This window comes from Gymnoscopelus braueri, assembly GCF_963280865.1.
Source record: "Gymnoscopelus braueri genome assembly, chromosome: 1".
NCBI classification, from domain to species: domain Eukaryota; kingdom Metazoa; phylum Chordata; class Actinopteri; order Myctophiformes; family Myctophidae; genus Gymnoscopelus; species Gymnoscopelus braueri.
In genome coordinates this window covers 7,693,601-7,714,507 of record NC_137603.1, presented here as the reverse complement: position 1 = coordinate 7,714,507, position 20,907 = coordinate 7,693,601, and the positions used below count along the sequence as shown (strand labels likewise).

At 40.1% G+C, this 20,907-nt stretch overlaps 1 protein-coding gene across 1 annotated transcript; it reads right to left on the bottom strand.

Annotated features, from left to right (window-relative positions):
• Positions 1–753: 753 nt before the first annotated feature.
• taldo1 (transaldolase 1) lies at positions 754–20,524 on the bottom strand. The gene is made up of 8 exons (XM_080434704.1): positions 20,302–20,524; positions 11,546–11,669; positions 10,581–10,688; positions 8,555–8,686; positions 6,910–7,085; positions 5,174–5,371; positions 3,031–3,176; positions 754–1,633 (listed from the first exon to the last, which is right to left on the bottom strand). The coding sequence occupies exons 1-8, from the start codon at positions 20,405–20,407 to the stop codon at positions 1,601–1,603; spliced, it is 1,023 nt and encodes a 340-aa protein (XP_080290830.1). The 5' UTR covers positions 20,408–20,524; the 3' UTR covers positions 754–1,600.
• Positions 20,525–20,907: the final 383 nt, after the last annotated feature.

Below are 20,907 nucleotides of genomic sequence, written 5' to 3'. Positions count from 1 at the left end.
GATTTAAGAAATTAGAAAATTATTCTAAGTGTTTATAATTATAATTCCAACATTCACTTAAACTCCTTATGTTTAAACCTAACTGAATTATATATTTATGGATTTGTATATAAATTAATTGCATATTTTTGGACAACTTGTGCATTTAATTTGTCTGCAATACTTTGCCACGCTTTCTCCCTGGATCTATATTTATTGCGGCTGTGTTTCCTCTCTTGCTTATTATACATTTTACTTCCTTGTATGATTCCATGAGCTGCTGCAGTGCTGCTGTTCAGCCACAGAGAAGAACGCCGCTCTGGTTTTGGGCTCCATGATTGGTCAAGTTCAAGGATTCTGCTATCGACTTTCATGGTCTTTTATAGGAATATGTGAACTCACATTCAGCCTGGTTTCACGATCCTGGCTCGACAAACCTCTCCTTCTCAGCCCGGCTTGGCGTTCGTGGAACTGAATAAACCAGGCTGAACAGCGCAGGCTTGTCAAACCTGGATTTGCCTTTCAAACCAGGATAATTTAATTCCGCTTTCGTGGAATAGACCCCTGGTATCCTAGTTGGTGTAGCACTTAATTGTTGTCTTTACACCGTTACGTGGTACTGTACCTTGTTTGTTGACTAGATTTCATGACAAAGCATTTGCTAAATCCCTAAATTGAAACTATTTTACTGAAATGTTAAGACATTTTAATGCTTTTTGCCCCCTCAACAAGGAACGTAAAAAAATTAATTTAAAAAAAAAATGACAAACTCAATTTTCTGAGGAGAAAAGTTTAATTACGGAATCATTAAAGCGCATAAAATATTTTAAGGAATGTTGTAATTCTCTTTTTTTTCCCCTCCCCATCAAGCCTTGGTCACAAAATGTTGATAAACAACTCCTGGTCCTCTAGTTAGCAGTCACGTGACACCATTACGCCCCAATAGACTGGGTCCAGTCCCATTTCATCAAGTCAATTAATATCGTTGTTGTCGGGCAGAAACCTCATATCTCCAGCCCATACTCTCTATTTTCAGAAATTAACGCCTTACGTGATCATACTACAGCGTCCGACAAAAGCATCAAAAGTAGCAGATCTACAAGCGACGCGTTTCAAGCTTGTAGATCTGCTACTTTTGAAGCCTGAAAAGTAAGTAGTTTTGGACATATGAGGTTTCCACCCGACAGAGACTATATTCATCTTTTAACAACGTATTATCTTAGCATTTAATCACCATAATATTAACCACTTAGAGTACAAACCCCTATATACACACACACATTTGACTGGAGTCCCCCAAGACTCTATACTAAGCCCCCCACCTGTGTTCACTCTACACTAAAACATCTTCGGCATAAAAAGCCGATCTGAAGAGGGTTCAAAATTATGGTTAAAAAAAAAGGAAATGCGAGTCAGTCCCAGTCTAGAGGGGTGAGGAGGAGGAGGAGAGGAGGAGGGTGTCCATTTGAAGACGCAGTCCCACCAAGAAGATGATGGTGGTATTAAAGAAGAACCCAGTTGGTCCAGAGATCCCACCTTCCTTCAGGTAGCGAGTGAAGACCTTCAATCTCCCGATGGCGTCTTAGGTGACTGACTGGATCACAGATGACGTTAACCAGCATTACTTGCCGTTCTTCACGTTAAGCATCTTCTCCTGTCGGGACACAAGAGGTGAAATGTTGGCACAGTTCTACACCAAAACAGCATCATCATCATCATCATCATCGTCCTAAGTCCATGGATTTTGATGGTTTGGGTTTTTTCCAATGAATGAAATCATTATGGTTAATCATATGAGGATAATCTCATTATCGTACGACAAAATTGATAAAACGTGATACGATAAAACGTGATTCATACAAAAATAGTAGCTGTTGAGTCTACATATTACATTATTTTCATAATTGAATGACTGTCATGCTCAAGTAGCTAAAACAGATTCAAGCTTGTAGAGCTGTTATTTTGTGTAGATTTGGGGAATTTAAGTTTTAAACATTTTCCCCTATGTGCAGGGAGGCAAGGTTGATAGTGGTTAAATGGATTATTTCACTTTCAAAATAAATTTGGGTCATTTTATAGTCTACTCAGGCTTTTGGGAGCACTCCGGACAGTTTTTAAGTTGCTTGATTCAGTATTTAGATATTTGATATTAATTTTATCAGACACGCCCCCTTCCTATACAAACCCATTGTAACTTCAAACTCTATTTTAACCATGATGGATTCATCAGAAACACCCGTCCTTGGTTCTGGTGACTGATATAGTCCTTCTAATACATGAGGGGGCCGTGACTTTTAAATTACTTTTTTCATTTATTTTTTATATATTGTTTTGGAAAATGAAAAAAAAAAATACAAAAATTAAATTAGATAAATGGAAAAAGTAATAAAAAAAACACGCCCCCCTCACATATTAGGAGGGTGGTATGAGTCACCAGAACCAAGGACGGGTGTTTTTGATGAATCCATCGTGGTTAAAATAGAGTTTGAAGTTACAATGGGTTTGTATAGGAAGGGGGCGTGTCTGATAAAAATGAATATCAAATATCTAAATACTGAATCAAGCAACTTAAAAACTGTCTGGGGGGCTCACAAAAGCCTGAGTAGACGAAAAAAAAACGGTTTTGGACATACAAGGTGCGCACCTGACAGCGACGATATAGAGAACCTAAGTCTTAGATCGCTTCAAATTATAAGAACTGTGTTCCAGAAATAAACAATCGGCCCGGCAATTTTACTCGTGAAGCAGCAACTGACTGTGAAAGTTTTTTAAAACATTTTTTTTTATCCAAACACGGACGTTATGAAATGTAACTCAATATAAAAAAAAACGACACAGAGTTCCATACCTGACAAAATCACCCGAATTATTCATTTATTTTTGGAACGCAGTCCTTATATGACACGTTCTAAGATCTCTCTATGGGGATTTTCAATAGAAAAAAAAATACTTCCGCGACGCAGGGGTAGCGGGAGAGACGTCAGGACTTCTCTATGCTCCATTGACATACAAGAAGCCCTCTTAGCCCCATGAGCAATAAGCCCCGCTTACTTTGATCATGGTCTCCAGCTTGATGGCGTCGGCAGCAAACTTGCGGATGCCGTCAGACAGCTTCTCCACAGCCATCCTGTCCTCGTTGTGCTCCCAGCGGAACGCCTTCTCCTCCATGGTCACCTTCTCCAAGTCACTGGCCTTGGCTGCACAGAGAGAGAGAGAGAGAAAACACAGGTTCATGATTGGCTGATTGGATGATTGGCTCCTGTGACCAGGCTGGTGACTTTAAAGATGGCTGTCCCCAGTCACTCAGATGTCTTCCTTCTACCCAGCCTTCAACCACACCAGTCATCTATGTTTAAAAGTGGTTTTAGCTTTGTTAGTGTGTTTTAGAGTTGCTAGTTTTAACATGGGTTAATTTACAGCTTTTGGTATTGTAGGGGGTGGGTGGCCTTTCTTTTGTTTATGTTTAAAGTGTCAAGTTAGGTTAAGAACTATGTATTTCTGTTGGTACAGGTAAGCGTTAGGGCATTCACAACTAATGATTTTTACTAGTCGACTCATTTGACCAAGTAGTAGTCGACTAGTCGAAATTTACATTTTTTTTAGGGGGGGCATTGTTTTAATGCCATCCTACTACTATTACTATTACTATTATTATTATCCTCCTGCCCTCATTTTTATGGCGTTTTAAGGGAAGCGTTCTGGCACAGCAGCACAGCACCACAGCAGCGTCTCCAAGGATCCCCTTTGCCCAATAATAGGCTTTTATTGGGCATACTTTTGACCCCCTTTTGATAAAAAAATAAAGTCAGGAGGATAATAATAATTGTAAGGTGGGCCATTACTATGGCATTAAAACAAATTACAAAAAACATTTTTTTTCTTTTTTTCTTTTTCTTCAACTATTCTACTAGTACCAACAAAGTCGACTAGTGGTTATACTAGTCGACTAGTTGGTGAAAGCCCTAGTAAGCGTCGGATTTTGTTTTGAGGATGTTTTTATGTACAAGGGCCCACCCTGAGGTATTTCACCCATGTTTCAAACTTTGGACAATAAATCGCTGTATTTTAGGACATTTAACCTTGTGTTGACTGGTTGTGTTTGGGGACTGGGAAGGAGGGAGTCCATTTTGTGTCGCGACCATAGGCTCCCCTAGGCCGGGTCGTTACATTGACATGAAAGAGATTGAGCACCAGATATATAGACACATACGTTTTTCAGAACACAGTTGGGATTTAGGAGACATGTAGAATCGGCTTCAGGTCTTAACACATTGGGTGCCGAACACGGTCTGAACCGTGTTTTCACAGAGTAGCGCTTTGGTGCCGAACACGGTCTGAACCGTGTTTTCACAGAGTAGCGCTTTGGTGCCGAACACGGTCTGAACCGTGTTTTCAGTCGCTTTAGTTTTTTCCCGTTTTTTTCCCACACGGGAGGGGCTGGAGCATCTCTGGAATCACCCACGGTGATTCTGAGAAGGAAGGGCCTTATAGAGCACAGTGCCAAAAAACATGGCTCCCCATCCGCTTCCGTTCTATCTCCTTCTCTAAAACCCCTATAACTCCGAAACTTTTTACGTTGGGGGAAAACGACTCATTTTGTATGCACGATCGCTCCGCCATTGTGACCCGTGTGAAAGAGGTTATCGTTCCAGCCGTTAGCCAGGACCATCGTGCAAAATGCACGCATGCTTTGTTTCACATGGAATGCACGTCGTGGAGTCTACAGCTTAAACAGCGCCGCGCAGCTCAACGGTGAGATTTCTGGCACCGAACGTAATCTGTTATTATAAAATTCTGGCACCGAATGTGTTAATGGGTTAATATAGTCCCACACAGATCATTTGATTAACCTACGAGAGCAAGATTAAAGTCCGTTATTGGTTCCAAATGATCGGTTTAGACACATTTCTGGTGAACTGCCCAGCCCTACAGGGAAGTATTATTCATTAACCCATTAATACCTGGAACGCATCTGTGTCACTTTAGATTTCTTTGGCTATTCAAAAATAGCAGATATACAAGCTCATAGCGCGGCACCGAGTGCCGCGCTATGAGCTTGTAGATCTGCTATTTTTGAAAAATCGTGAATTTTTTTTCCAAGATTTTTTTCCAAAAACTGTTAGGATTTAGAAAACATTTTTAAGAATCGCCTCAGGTCTTAAAGGGTTAATCAATCAATCAATCCATCCTTTACCTTTCTTTTGGTTGAGCAGCTCAGTGACAGCACCGTGGTCCTGGCTGAGCTCGCCCAGCAGGCCCGGGGAGATGGTGAGCAGGTCGCAGCCGGCCAGGGCCTTCACCTGGCCCGTGTTCCTGAAGGACGCGCCCATCACCACCGTGCTGTAGCCAAACTTCTTGTAGTAGTTGTAGATCTTGGTCACGCTGACGACACCTAAACGACGGGATCACAATTAGATATCAATTAACATGGACGTGTTTTATCAACCCTTTAAGACCGGGTGGTGTAACCACTTTAACCATTATTTTATAGTTTGGCTATTCAAAAATAGCAGATCTACAACCTCATAGCGCGGCACCGAGTGCCAGCTTGTAGACCTGCCATTTTTGAAAAAATCGTGGAAATTTGTGCAAATCTTTGCAATTTTTTTTTTTAAACTCAAATCTTGGCTTCTGCGGGGGTCCCTGAAACAACATATTTTGAGATGGGGGTCCACGGCCAAATACATATTATTTTTTTTTGGGGGGGGTCCTTGACATGAAAAAGTTTGAGAACCACTGATTATAGCAATGTACGTTTTTTCCAAAAACTATTAGGATTTATTAGACATTTGTAGAATCCCCAGAAGCAAAGATATGAGTTACAAATGTTCGCTTTAAAAATATATATATATATATATATTCAAAGATTTTCATGATTTAAAAAAAAATAGCAGATCTACAAGCTTGTAAGTTTTTTTGCAAACTGCTAATAAAGTGTTTAATCAATCAAAGTTCAGGCCTACATCTCACCAATGTTGTTTATTGAGGCCAAAATAGCCCCTTTATCCTCTCCATCCATGGTTGACTCAAATGATCAGAGAGCTCCACCTACTGGCATGTTTGGGGAACTCTAAAATTCAACCATGGCTTCTTTCTTGGACACCGGAGAAACCCAGCGGCAACAGACCCATGCCTACTGCTTTACCATCCCAATATGAAGGACTGCCCTGGGTATTTGCATTGGTTCTGCCATGCAGTTATTTAAATGTTTTAATTAAAACATCCACTTTAGCACCAATGGCAATCAAAAAAGGTTAAGTAATAATATTCAATGGCTTTATGATGCCAGGATTTAAACCAACTAGGTCAGTGGTTCTCAAAGTGGTATGTGGGGGGTCCCCTTTAAACCATTTTAAACATATAAACCAGCTATTTGAAAATAGCCGATCTACAAGCTCAAAACGTTGTTAGTTTGTAGATCTGCCATTATCAAAACATTTTGAAAAAAAAAAAAAGATTTGGGAATATTTTAATCTTCAATCCTTTCCATACAAGATTTATGTTGTCAAAATATTCCAGAATATTTTATTTGTGCCAAGGGGCCCCCGGCACAAAATATTTTCTGGTTTGCTAGTTTTTATTTTTGTGACAACGCTTAGTTTTAGTTTAGTTCTTTTTTCATACTTTGGGTTATTTGTCAGGTGCAGGATTCAAAAAGGTCAGAGTAAGTATTGTGTAATAATTCTACATATTTAAAAACTATATATATATATTCAGTTACTGTTGGATAATCAACAAGAAACGAAGGCATTTTGTCTATAATTTCAGTTTGTTTGTTTTGTAAACACAAAATACAGTTATCGTTTAATTTTTTTGTCTAGTTTTTATTTAGTTCAGTTAACCAAAAATACATTTTAGTTTTCGTTATAACTATAATAACCGTGGTCTGCGGACATGAAGAGGTTAGAGAACCAGTGAAGTTCCCGTTACCTGGATCGTCGTGTGGTTCGTAGCTCTTCTTGTCCGTGTTCTCCTTGTACCAGTCAAAGATGCGACCGACGAAGGGGGAGATCAGGGTGACCTTGGCCTCCGCACAGGCCACGGCCTGGGCGAAGGAGAACAGGAGGGTCATGTTGCAGTGGATTCCATGCTCCTCCTCCAGCACCCTGTGGCATCAGATCAAAAACACACCAAACATCAACCAACCAGAAAGATCATGAACAAAGACACAACACTAAATTAACCCATTCAACTCGGGAACGCATACCGTGTCCTTTTTAGATTTTCTTTAGCTATAACAATTATTTTATACTTTGGGCTATTCAAAAATAGCAGATCTACAAGCTCGGTGCCGTGCTACTTGCTTGTAGATCTATTTTCTTTTTTTTTTAAAACATGATTGTAACTCAAATCTTTGCTTCTGGGGATTTTACAAATGTCTTCTAAATCGGGGGTCTTCAACGTTTTCAGGCCAAGGACCCCCTAGCTGAGAGAGAGATGAAGCAGCGACCCCCTCATATCGTATAAAATTGTGTTTCAGATAAATATATAAAAAGATTTCCGTGGTCTGCTTTTTTCCCCTCTACACCCATGCCTCTTTGCCAAAAATAGCAGATCTACAAGCTCACAACGCCTCGCAACGGCGTTGCTTGTAGATCTGCTATTTTTGGCTGAAGTTCTCCTCAGAAAAGGGATGCTAGGGTTGAAGTGGTTAAGGTAAAATTGAAAATCCTATCACACAAAGATTTGGCGGACCCCCTGTAGTAACTCTGAGGACCCCCTAGGGGTCCCGGACCGCCTGTTGAAGACCACTGTTCTAAACATTTTTTTTTTTTTTTAACTTATGTTGCTATATATCAATGGTTCTCAAACCTTTTCATGTGAAGGACTACCAAAAATGATGCATTTGGCCGCGGACCTAAGCTAGGTTTAAACGGCGTGGCTCCACTGTAGGAGGTTAATCTTCTATGAGAGTTTAGATGGATAGATTTAATCCATTTCAATCCGGGAACGCATCTCATCTGTCATTTTAGATTTCTTTGTGCTACTCAAAAATAGCAGATCTACAAGCTCATAGCGTGGCACCGCGATATGAGTATAGCAGATTGCAGACACCGCTATACTCATATAGCAGATTCCGTACTCGTCATAGTACGTAAAGTACAGAATAAGTATTAACACTAGTAACAAGAGGTGGAACAATCTAAAATACAGTATAAACACTGCATTGTGCAGTACCATGTGCAAGTTTCATAAAATGCAGATCTTTTTATTTGAGCTAAAAGGCATTCTTTTACACTTTGGCTATTCAAAAATAGCAGATATACAAGCTCACTACGAGCTTGTAGATCTGCTATTTTTGAAAAATCGTGAAAATGTGTGCAAATCTTTGAATATTTGTTTTAAAGTGAACATTTTTAACTCAAATCTTTGCTTCTGGGGGTCCCCGGAACAAAATATTTTGAGGTGGGTCCGCGGCCAAATACATATCATTTTGGGGGTCCTTGACATGAAAAGGTTTGAGCGCCACACTGATATAGAAACGTATAAAAAGTGTTGGGATTTAGAAGACATTGTAGAATCGGCTTCAGGTCTTAATGGGTTAATAAAAAGGTTAATCATTTCAGTAACAGACCTGCCAGCCTGGATGCCTTCCCACGTGGAGGACAGCTTGATGAGGACACGGTCCTTACTGATGCCTGCCTCCTCATACAGAGCCATGATCTTCAGGGCTCTGGAGATCATCTCCTCTTTATCATAGGACAGTCTGTGGGAGAAGGAGAGGACACAGCAAATACATCATCTTTATCATAGGACAGTCTGTGGGAGAAGGAGAGGACACAGCAAATACATCATCTTTATCATAGGACAGTCTGTGGCAGAAGGAAAGGACACCGCAAAGGTACCAAATCACTCATTTGTACTGCATTTAGATGCTTGTTCCAACAGTTCAATATCATAACATATAAATCCTGTGTCTAGGTGAGACAGATCCTGTGTCTTTAGATCCTGTGTCAAGGTGAGACATGATGACCTTGGACATGATCCCGTTTCTGGTTTGACATGAATTTTGACCTGAAGTTCAAGATTAAATTTTTCCCCTGAGCAAGCAGGCAGGCTCTATTATCGGTGGTAAAGATTTCAGCACTTTTGCCGCAGGACACAAGGGTTGAAATCTGTTGTAGAACACAGGAAAGTTGCATAGTGCTGCTTTAACTTTCACATTTGATGCCCGACATTCAATAAATGTCTCCACGATTACCTGCCGCCTCTAAAAAGACCAGGTGAAAAGCTGCCAGCTTTTGTTACATTGTTAAAATAATACACGAAACAGATTAAGAAGACAGGGTTTGCGCAATTTTTTTAGGGGGGGGGGGGGGGGCTTTGACATGCGTTCTTAGCGATTACCAGTGGTGGGGGGGGGAAAAGTAAAAGTATCAATACTGCAATGTAAAAATACTCTGTTACAAGTAAAAGTCTGAATGTTCAGTTTCACAAGTGTATAAAATATAGGACAATATTTTGAAAACAGCAGATCTACAAGCTCACAATGACGCATTGTGAGCTTGTAGATCAGCTATTTTCAAATGGCCTAAATGTATATAGGGCTAAAGTGGGTAATGTATGTTTTGTAATAGTCGAGCAGGGACCCCCTACCTCGTAGGGTAGGGGGGGCTACCACATATACTGTATATTTATGTATAAAATTGTGTTTTATATATTGCCTGCTCCTATACGCACCTGCCCCAGTAGGTGTGCAAAATAAAAATTCTCTACAAAATATGTATAAACATACCATGTTATTGTGCATTGTGCCTCCATTTATCTGTTTGCTATGGATTCATGTTATGTTTAAAGACAATTTGACATTTTGGGGGGGAAAAAAAAGGAAAAAAAATGTTTTTATTTTCAAACAAAAATATTGTTTAATCAAACAACAATTTCGCGGACCCCCTGCAGTACCTCCGCGGACCCCCTAGGGGTCGCGGACCCCCTGTTGAAGACCTCTGCTATAGAGTGTTTGTTCAGTAAAAGGAGTCTCCTCGTCTCTCCAGCTCTTTATAAAACAGAAAATGCATTTTCGTTTCAGTTTCATTTCCAATTTTATCCAATCAGGATAGAGAACTCAATCAGGATATAGATTAAACAAGTGAAATTGGAAGTGATGACACTAAGAAATGAGCAGGCAAAATTGGAACTGGAACACTATAAAAAATTAAGCTTAAAAACACCTACCGGAAAATGTATTTTCTGTTTATTAAAGAGCTGGAGAGACATGGAGACTCCCGTTACTGAACAAACACTCTGTAGCAATGATTACTATCAGAATATAGTGCTTTAACCTTTTAACAGAATACTTTTTGTTTTAACTAAAAAAATATCACTTACCCTACCTTTAAAATACTCCAATAAATTAAAAATACCTCAAAATTGTACTTAAGTACAGTACTTGAGTAAATGTACTTAGTTACTCCAGTTACCACTGGACTTTGGCATGCGTTCTTGTCGATTACAAGCTTTACTGACAGCCCACATGCTTGAATCAGAATTGTGAAGCCTCTACTTTAACCACTATTATCAAAATAAAGTAAATAAAATCATAAGATCATGATTAAACTAGTTAAGTTAATTAACTAATTAAGTAGTGGCTTCCTCCTCACCTTGCGTCCACCTCGGTAGAGACCCTGCCAGGGACCTTCTTGAGGATTTCCAGGCCAAAACTCACAAAAAGCTTGTCCATGGTGTTGGTCACCTGCTCCTCCTCCGTTCTGAACAGGAACCAAAGAAGAACATCAAAATAGAAATTAACATACAAGGAATACAGACCACTCGGTGGCTTTAGTATTTTTGCAAAAGGAATAACGTACACAGTTTGATTTATGTTTTTGAAAACATCAGTGTATGTGGGAATTGTTAAAATCAAGGTGTAATGCAATGCCTTGTGAGCTTGTAGATCTACTATTTTTGCCATTTGTTGTACTGGGAAGGACCACGATTGAAATAAGCCATAGGGCTTTATTGTGTTTTATATCCTCTGTGATAGTCATTTTTAACTTAAATCTTTGCTTCTGGGAGTCCCTGGAACAAAATATTTTGAGATTGGGGCCTGTGGCCAAATACATATCATTTTGGGGGTCCTTGACATGGAAAAGTTGGAGCACCACTGATATACCAACATACTGTTAGGATTTAGAAAACATTTTTGATATGCATTTGACCGCGGACTCCATTTCAAAATGTGTTGTTCCAGGGACCCCCCCCAGAAGCAAAGATTTGAGTTACAAATGTTCACTTTCAAAAGATTTATAATCAAAGATTTGCACAAATTTAAGATTTTTCAAAACCATAACAGATCTACAAGTCACTCGGTGCCGCGCTAGCTTGTAGATCTGATATTTTTGCATAGCCGAAGAAATCTAAAATGACACCGATGCGTTCCCGGATTGAATGTGTTAACGTGCCTGAAATACACAAATGTGTGTATGTGTGGAGGGTCTCAGCTTTGTGTCAGATGTAAGAAGGGAGGGCTGCCAAGATAAAAAGGTTGGGAACCACTGCCACTGCACTGTAGAGGGCAACTAGAACATTATGTGCAGTTTATATGGTGTGATTGAACTCAACGTACCCGCCCTTTGCGATGCCAAATTTAATGGCCTTGTCCAGTAGGTGCTGGTAGGCTGGCATCTTGGAAGCAGCCAGGATGAGAGACGGGTTGGTTGTTGCATCTTGAGGCTTGTACTCGTCAATGGCTGCAAGATGGAGCACATTGGGGGGGAAATAAGTAATGACGTGGCACACATAACCACTTCAGTGCTACATGCAGTGGTGGAAAAAGTACTGACATTTCTTACTTAAGTAAAAGTATCAATACCACTTTGTAGAAGTACTCTGTTACAAGTAAAAGTCCCAAATTCAAAATGTACTTGAGTAAAAGTACAAAAGTATTGGCATTAAAATGTACTTAAAGAACAAAAAGTAAAGTTTGAAAATAGCAGATCTACAAGCTCACAACGCGTCGCGATGCAACGCGTTGTGAGCTTGTAGATCAGCTATTTTCAAATAGCCAAGGTATAAAATAGGGCTTAAGTGGTTAATGCATGTTTCATTATATCTGAAAAGTAGTAACTAAGTTTTCAAATAATTGTAGTGGAGTAAAAGTATAATATTTGCCTCCGAGATGTAGTGGAGTAAAGTAAAAGTATTGGAAATAGGAAAAACTCTCGTAAAGTACAAATACCTCAAAATTGTACTTAAGTACAGTACTTAAGTAAATGTACTTAGTTACTTTCCACCACTGCTTGGCACACATAACCACTTCACTGCTACATGTGATCCATGTCTTGTTGTGTGCATCAGTGACTGATTTATAACTTCCTGTATGATGGTGTCGCATGCCAAGAATAGCCAATCTACAAACTCACAACACGTTGGGTATGTGAGCTTGTAGATCTGCCACTATCAGCAGGTGACACCGGTGCGCAACTGCGCTAGAGCATACATTAGGCATAAGAAACCTGTTTCAGTTCAACAGTCACCCAGGTAGCATGAGGGGGGGTAACTCTCGTATATTTACAAGAACACGTAGATTCTCTTGCTAAATAAAAAGGTAACTTGCACTTGATTTGTACCAAATGAGTCTAAAATGAAGTGTTGGGGCCCCGGTTCGATTCCTGGGCCCGATGGACCTTTGCTGCATGTCTCTCGCTCCCAAACTCTCTCTACAGTACGTCTCTCTACACTGGGACCATCAATAAAAGCAATAAAAGCCTGAAAGATTTACTTAAAATGAAGTGAACAAAGCCTAGGTATAAACAGGCATTAATTTGTAATGGGCATCACCACATTTATTTCAAAATAATAAATATAATATTTTAAAGGGAAACTAAATCTCTGTCTTTAAACGGCACAGGTCATGAGAGGGTTACGTGTCATGATTACCAGGGTGGGTACTGGAAACACTATTAACAGTTCACATTTTGTTTCCTGGTTTGAGAGGTATTGAATGTCATAAACTAACCTGGCTGTGACACACACACACACACACACTTAGTGAGGTATTGACTGTTATAACAAACTAATGTAACCTGACAGTCTCTCTCTCTCTCACACACACACACACACACACACACACACACACACGGGAAGATTCCACATTTTTCTAACTACACACCCTCCAATTGGTTGGACAAGATTACTTTTTGAATGCATAACACCAAAGGGTCTAATGCCTAGAACAGGGCTGCTGAATGCATGTGTATGCCCCAAAAAGTTGACCAATCACAGCAAACTAAAACAGCTCAGCTGATGCCGCCTCATGCTGCTAAACTCAAGTTAGAATAATCTAGCAATTTGTTATAGATACAGGTTACACAGGGAATCCCTGTGCTTCACCTTAAAGGAGTAGTTCACCCTAAACAAATGACTTTAATTCCTATCAATGACACACCCCATGAAGCCTTGAATTCATGGAGATTTGTTTTGGTCACATTCCTGAGCCAATAATTCGATGACCACCAGGTCATCGATCGGTCAGTATGACCAATGACTCTTTGAGACTCCGCCGGTCATCAAATTACTGGCCTAGGAATGCGACAAACTGCTCAGGTGGCTCAGTTGTAAAGTCACCGCGGAGGTTGTGGGTTCGAAGCCACCGTGGTGCAACCGGCTTTGTCGAGCGTCTACACGAACACAATTGGCCCGTGTTCGGGGGAGGGAAGCAGGGTGATATTAGTCATTGCATGTACTCCTACGGGCTGGGGGCGGCACCTGTCAGCGGGGAGTGTTGAGCGGGAGGAGTAGGACGAAGGATCTACGTCCTCCTGGTGGGGGCTCCTCACTGGCAGGTGAGTCAGTAGGATACGACAGCAGTGACAACACAGACATGTGTGTGGCGAGGAATTAATTGGCAAAACGACTAAATTTGGGAGAAAAAGGGGTAAAAAATAATTGACTACGGTACTCTAAATAAAAAATGAATACAAAATTAAAAATGCGACAAACTAAAATAAATCTCCTTCATGGCATGTGTAATTAATAGAAAATGAAAATAAGTAAAAAAAATTAGTTCACATTTGTTGTAAGTATGAATTTAACCCATTAAGACCTGAGGCGATTCTTTAAAAAAGTTTTGAAAAAAAAAAAATCTAGATTTTTCAAAAATAGCAGATCTACAAGTTCATAGGCACTCAGTGCCGTGCTATGAACTTGTATATCTGCTATTTTTGACTAGCCAAAGAAATCTAAAGTGACACAGATGCGTTCCAGGTCTTAATGGGTTAAAGCGGACTGAAGGTTCCTATGATAGAACAATGCAAGCAGAGTTGCAAAGAGTACAACAAAATGTCTCTAAACATACCATCATGTAAACCTTTTGTGGCCCATAAAAAAGGCCAGCATGCTACACATTCATTCAGGTTAATGTACTGAGCGGCAGGGCCATGTGGTGGCGCCGCAGCACACAATGACATTGTTACAAGGAAGCGAACGCAGGAGCCGAGCCAAGGTGGGCGTCGGCCCAACACACAAAGCCTCCTGTGTTGTGTTCCATCATGCTTATTATCGCTTCCCCAACAAGCCATGTGAGGCCTTTGTGTTGAAGGGAACCTGCAGCTATAAGCATCGGACACAGCAGTTCATTTAAAGTGAGGCGGGCGGGCGGGCGGTGGTACGAGGTACTCACAGCATTAACCCATAAACTGAGTGCCGCGCTATGAGCTTGTATATCTGCTATGTTTTTTGAGAAATCTTGATTTTTTTTTGCAAATCTTTGAATATGTATATTTTTAAAAAGAGAACATGTGTAATAGTCAGGGGATATTTCAAACGGCCCAATCTCAATGGGCTTTTTACACACAAAAGTATACCTGGAAAAGGATGGCTATGGCCGTTTTTAGCCCAAGGAGTGGTTTTGGTGCAAAACAAATGCTTGCAATGGATTCAGAATCATAAAAACACCCTAGTTGGACCCCTCACATGCTACTTAAAACAGAATTAAATTTACATTCTTTTTCCCGCATAAGGTTATGGTGGGTACCCCAACTTTCAGCAGCTGTCAAAAATTCCCCTAGGGAAACTGCATTTCAGTCTTTATGAGATGTGTTACTAGACACCTTTACAAACACATTGGTGAAGAAATTTCTTGGTAAGGAATTTATTCCTAGATATGACATTATTCTGATAATATTCCCTGACTATAAGTAACATCTTTGCTTCTGGGGATTCAACAAATGTCTTCTAAATCCCAACAGTTTTTTGGAGAGAAAATAAAGCTTGGTGCTATAATACCAGTGGTTCTCAAACTTTTTTCATGTCAAGGACCCCCAAATTATGTGTGTTCGTCCGCCGACCCCCATCTCAAGATATGTTGTTCCAGGGACCCCCCAGAATCAAAGATTTTAGTATATATATATTCTAAGATTTGCACAAATTTTCCACGGTTAAAAAAAAAAAAAAAAAAAAACAGATCTACGAGTGCCGTGCTATGAGCTTGTATATCTGCTATTTTTGAAAGCAAATGACGGATGCGTTCCCGGTCTTAATGGATTCATGTTAAAAACCTGGCTGAGGCCGTTTGTTTGTTTGGCTGCTGTCATTACGTCTCTACCTTGATGTGATCGACGTTTCTCCTTTCCACTCCCAAGTGTACTAGATACTGTCTATGCAAGCAGACTGTACCGTATGGATTGCATTTATACAAGAGCTGGCTGAGATCCAGAACATCTGGCGTAGTCTAGCAGATCTGAGCACCTTCTGGAGTCTGGACACAATGAGTCCTTTGTACAATTACACCAATACAGTATATATAGTTTTATCTTAACTGGATTACAGATCCAACTAGAAATACCACATTGTGATGGTATGCCTCTGCCAACCAGGTGTAAATTAAAATGTTAAGCCACTTGAACCCTAGTGTCTCTATACTGGGGCAAACATTTGGCAAAAAAAAACAGCTGATCTACAAGCTTGCGACACGTTGTGAACCTGTAGACCTGTTATTTTCAGAGAATATATTTGGTGTAGAGGGGGAGAAAAAAAAAAAAGAGCGCTGGCCTGGGAGACGCCGGTCAACCAAGTATATGTAGGGTTAAGTAGTTAAAACAAAGACAATTGATTGTGCAAGGCAACTGTTCAAACTATGTCATAACAGGTGAATCTAATAACCGCATAATAATCACTTGACCCAATGTGTCCATGACGTTATGTGTCAGCAGTTAATTCTCATGTCGTGATGAATGATGAGTAACCACAAAGGAATTAGTAACCAAGTAATACATAAGGTTTCAGTATTTTGCAGAGTGCTTTCTCATTATTCAGCTTCAGTCATGATGCCTGCCTTCCACACTAGGCCTTCAGTGTAGACTAGAGGGTTTTTAACCCTTTAAGACCGGGGGAAGCATCTGTGTCAGAGCTTGTAGATCTGCTATTCTTTGAAAAATGTGTGCAAATCTTTGAATACATATTTTTAACTTTTTAACTCAAATCTTTGCTTCATGGGGATTCAACACATAACACATGTCTTCTAAATCCTAACAATTAAAAAATATATATGTTGCTATATCAGTTCTTTTTTCATGTCTAGGACCCCCAAAATGAAAAAGTATTTGGCCGCGGACCCCCATCTCAAAATATGTTCTTCCAGGGACCCCAAGAAGCAAAGATTTGAGTTAAAAATGTTCGCTTATAAAAATAAAGATATAGACAAAGATTTGCACACATTTTCATGATTTTTCTAAAAATAACATTTACAAGCTCGCGAGTGCCGTGCTATGAGCTTGTAGATCTGTATTTTTTTAATGGCCAAATAAAGCTACAATGACACAGATGCTTTCCTGGTCTTAATGAGTTAACCATGCAGTGTTGCAGTAACATTTCAACACAACAGATCTTAAAATATTCACAAGCAAGACACAAAATTGCACAAATTCTCCATTTTGAAGAGGAAACCAAAATTACACAAACTCTCTCTTTGGTCATTCTAAAAGAGGAAACTTAACATCAAGGCCAAAATATTTGGCAACTTCTTCTACAGAAGGCTTGAGCAAACTGCCAGGTTTCCCAATGATGGCATTTCTACAAAAATATGACTGTGCAAGGGTCATAAAATAATAAAACTCTACATACAGAATAGTTAGTATGCAGTACTATGCACACAGGGTGTGATGTGTGTACATACTGTAGTGTGGAATATAGCAAAGGGCAAAGATAAATGAAGGAAAAAAAAGGTCTCCCCAGGGCATTTATTTAGTACCCTGCATCTCCACGGTTCCTCCTTCTACTACTTCCACTCAGCTGGACATTGCAAAAAGTGAGACTTATTTGTGCAACAGAAGTGCATAATAACTCATTAGCACATACAAAAGCAGGTAAGGATTACTTTATGCTGCCTGGAAGAGTGGAACTGAGCTATAAATGCTTGTAGATCTGCTACTTTTTAATTTGAATCCTGAAAAAGTAACCGTTTTGGACATATTATGTGGGTTCCACTGATATTGACTTATGATCAAATAAAGGTTTCACATTTTGCAAACAAAGAAGGTGCTTCTAATACTACACTCACTCACACACTCAGCACTGACCTACTGAGGCACACAGAATTACACTACAGGCTGCAAGCAGGCTGTACTTCAAACACAGCCTAGAGATGGAAAGATCTGATATAATCCATTCAATCCAGCCAATCCAGCAACGCATCTGTGTCATTTTACATTTCTTTGACTATTTGTGAAAAGAAAAAGTTAAATTGTGTGCAAATCTTTGGAAAAAAAAGACAAAAAATATATACACACATAGGCCTACACAGTAGTACACACACATATTTTTTACTGAAATCTTTGCTTCTGGTGGGGGTCCCTGGAACAAAATATTTTGAGATGGGGGTCCGCGGCCAAATAAATATAATTTTGGGTGGTCCTTGTCATGATAAAGTTTGAGAACCACTGATATAGAAACATGCGTAAAAAAAGAAGACTATGTATGCGTGTGTGTGTGTGTGTGTGTGTGTATCTATTTATATATATTTATTTTATTCAAATTTTTGCACAAATTGTCACGATTTTTCAAAAAGAAATAGCAGATCTACAAGCTCATAGTGTGATGTGTGTACGAGTGCCACGCTACAAGCTTGTATATCTGCCATTTTTGAATAGCCAAAGTATAAAATAATGGTTATAGCTAATATGACAGATGCGTCTTAATGGGTTAAATATGAATAGTCATTCTTAAACATTTGCTCATTGGGTCTAAACTTCTAGTTTGTTGAAATAATAGTGAAATTAAACCATTTCCTCATCTTGCTGGGGACCCCCTGGAACTCCCCCTCAAGGACCCCTTAGGGGTCCCCAGACCCCCAGTTTGAGAACCAGTGGTCTACTCTAGAACGGATAACACACTGAACAGAGAGAGAATGAGGAAAACATTTTGTGTCTTGTCATGGTGACTTGCGAGGCAGGCATGAGGAAACATGAGGCAAGGTTTGGTTTTACATCACAGGCTGAGCAAACCGGTAAACGCATTACACATCCTTACACAGGGCCGTCATTGGTTCCTCGTGTAAACAGACACACACACACCATGCCTTCCCCATTCCACATGAGGAAATACAACAGCCATAGATGCTCACTTATTGGGTTAGCCAACAAGGGGTCACTGGGGCTATGCCACCCATTATAGACAGTCTTATTTTACTATTAGTCATGGTTCAACTGATTAGTCGATTAACCCACACAGTTTTCATAAAAAAAATATGTTTCTATGTCAGTGGTTCTCAATCTTTTTCATGTCAAGGACCCCCAACATTATATGTATTTTGCCACAGACCCCCCCCCCCCCCCCCCATCTCAAAATATGTTGTTCCAGGGACCCCCCAGAAGCAAAGATTTGAGTTAAAGATGTTGATTTGATGTTAAAAAACGTGCACAAATGTTCACGATAAAAAAAAGAATAGCAGATCAACAAGTTCATCTGCTATTTTTGAATAGCCAAATAGTGTTAAAATAATGCCTTTTTAGCTCATATAAAAAAATGACACAGATGCGTTCCAGGTCTGAAAGGGTTAAGACAAAATGTGTGCAATTACAAATAGTGTTTGCCATAAAATCATGCAGAGACCAGCCTTTTCAGGTTGGTGAGGTTATAGCCTTGGATCAAGACTATCATAGATGTATTTTATCGAGTCTGACTTTATCTTTCGATACGAAAGATAAAGTCAGACTCGATGAAATACATCTATGATAGTCTTGATCCAAGGCTAGTGAGGTTAACATTCATTCACATAATTTCTCAAATAGACTGCCAGTATTAAAAGGGCTAAACCTGTGTCTAAAGTTTACAAGAGATGTGCTCATTCTTGTACATATTTTTCACTCCTTGTACATATTTTTCACTCTTCATACCAGTAACCTGTAAGCTGATTGTATGACGTTCTGTATAGCAGTGTGTATATCTGTCTGTCTCTTATATGTCATCATTTGTGTGCATGGGGATGTCATCTTAAACAAGCTCAGTGCTTAATGAGTCTGCCAGTTTAGTAGACCTTGTATTGTAAATTTATACTTCAATGTACTGTTGTTCTCATGTCTTACTAAATAAAGTAAATCAATCAATCATCATGTATCAATAAACAATTCATTCAGCATGGAACAAAAGAAAGCACATCACACACACAGTTGATAAATATATCTCACTGTGTCAAAATCTAAAGCTTGTTCTGGCACCCAACAACAACAAAACATGCCTTCATATATTTTTTTCTGCAGAAGCATGGCAGGCAGTGCTATGTGCATCATCCCCTACATTTAAATGTACCCTAGAGTGCAGCCAGCAGGCATCAGCATTACGTGGTGATGCAACTACCATTACAGCATGTCATTTAGACTATATTAGTTAGACATTAGGTTAGGTACCACATTACACCACCACTAGCGTAGGAAGTAACTAACTATTAACTATCCTTCCCCTATTCATTCAAACTAGTAGTAGTGCAGAAAAACAAACTTAAATGACATATGACATTATCAATTTATAAGTCTGTTTAGGGAGCGATAACGCTGTCAATCCGATTATCAGATTATTTGAACGTCATGTCTATTTCCGTCACCGACTCAAAACAACGTGTGTTTTAGCTGCACGGTGTCGCTTGCCGACAAGAAGAATAACCGGTTATTCTGGTCGACAAGCGATGCCGCCGTCGGTCTGACTCTGAACAGAAGTGGACCAACAGGAGTTGGTACTCAATGTGCTCTTTAGCCTCTTTATCAAATCGATCAGAGGTTACTGGTACTAAAAGCGACATGGCGGTCGTTCACACTAAAACTTGTGTAACGTGTCTCGGCCAGGTGTCGCGTGCTGAGCGGTTACGGCCAAAGTGGTGACCCATGTATTTACCGTTGAAGTCGCCCGTGTCCGCCACCACCACCGTGTACTTCTTCAGCTGGCTCAGCGCGGACTCCATCTTCCTCCTCTTGTCTGGTGACACCGACGTTGTGGACATTGTGGAGAGACACACACAGCTTTTATACACTAGAGACACGTGAGACTGGACGGAATGTCTGGCTGTCTGTCTGACTGTCTCGCTGTCTGTCTCACTCACTGGCCGCGAAATACAGAGAGAAAGAGGAACGGGAAGTTGTCGGTTACGCGAGACTAGGCGCTGAGCCAGTGGTATCAATGGGATCGGTTTGCTTCGCAGGTTGTTGATCCGGTCTGCTTCTAGAGCGGATACGGAAATGGTGCATGCCATGTATGTGTGGGGCTGAAATTACCGGATGTAGTAGGCGGGCTTTAGACCGGATCATACTGTTTAGTTCAGAATAGAAACCAAACCAAACCAGGCTTTCCACAGGTGCAGCTTGGTTGTGGTTTTCAAACTGTGGGTTGCGACACGAACTGACAAGAAGGGGTCAGGTGACAGGTCGGTCACGGAATGGCTACAAATGTACTTTTTGAGTGGTGTAATACAGGGGTCTTCAACGTTTTCAGGCCAAGGACCCC

Excerpts from the sequence above, each read along its gene's own strand:
- taldo1 (XM_080434704.1), bottom strand. The coding sequence starts at position 20,407 with ATGTCCACAACGTCGGTGTCACCAGACAAGAGGAGGAAGATGGAGTCC. Across the intron at positions 8,687-10,580 it reads TCTACCGAGGTGGACGCAAG|ACTGTCCTATGATAAAGAGG; the intron begins GTGAGGAGGAAG and ends CTTCTCCCACAG. Across the intron at positions 1,634-3,030 it reads AGCTGGAGACCATGATCAAA|GAGAAGATGCTTAACGTGAA; the intron begins GTAAGCGGGGCT and ends GTGTCCCGACAG.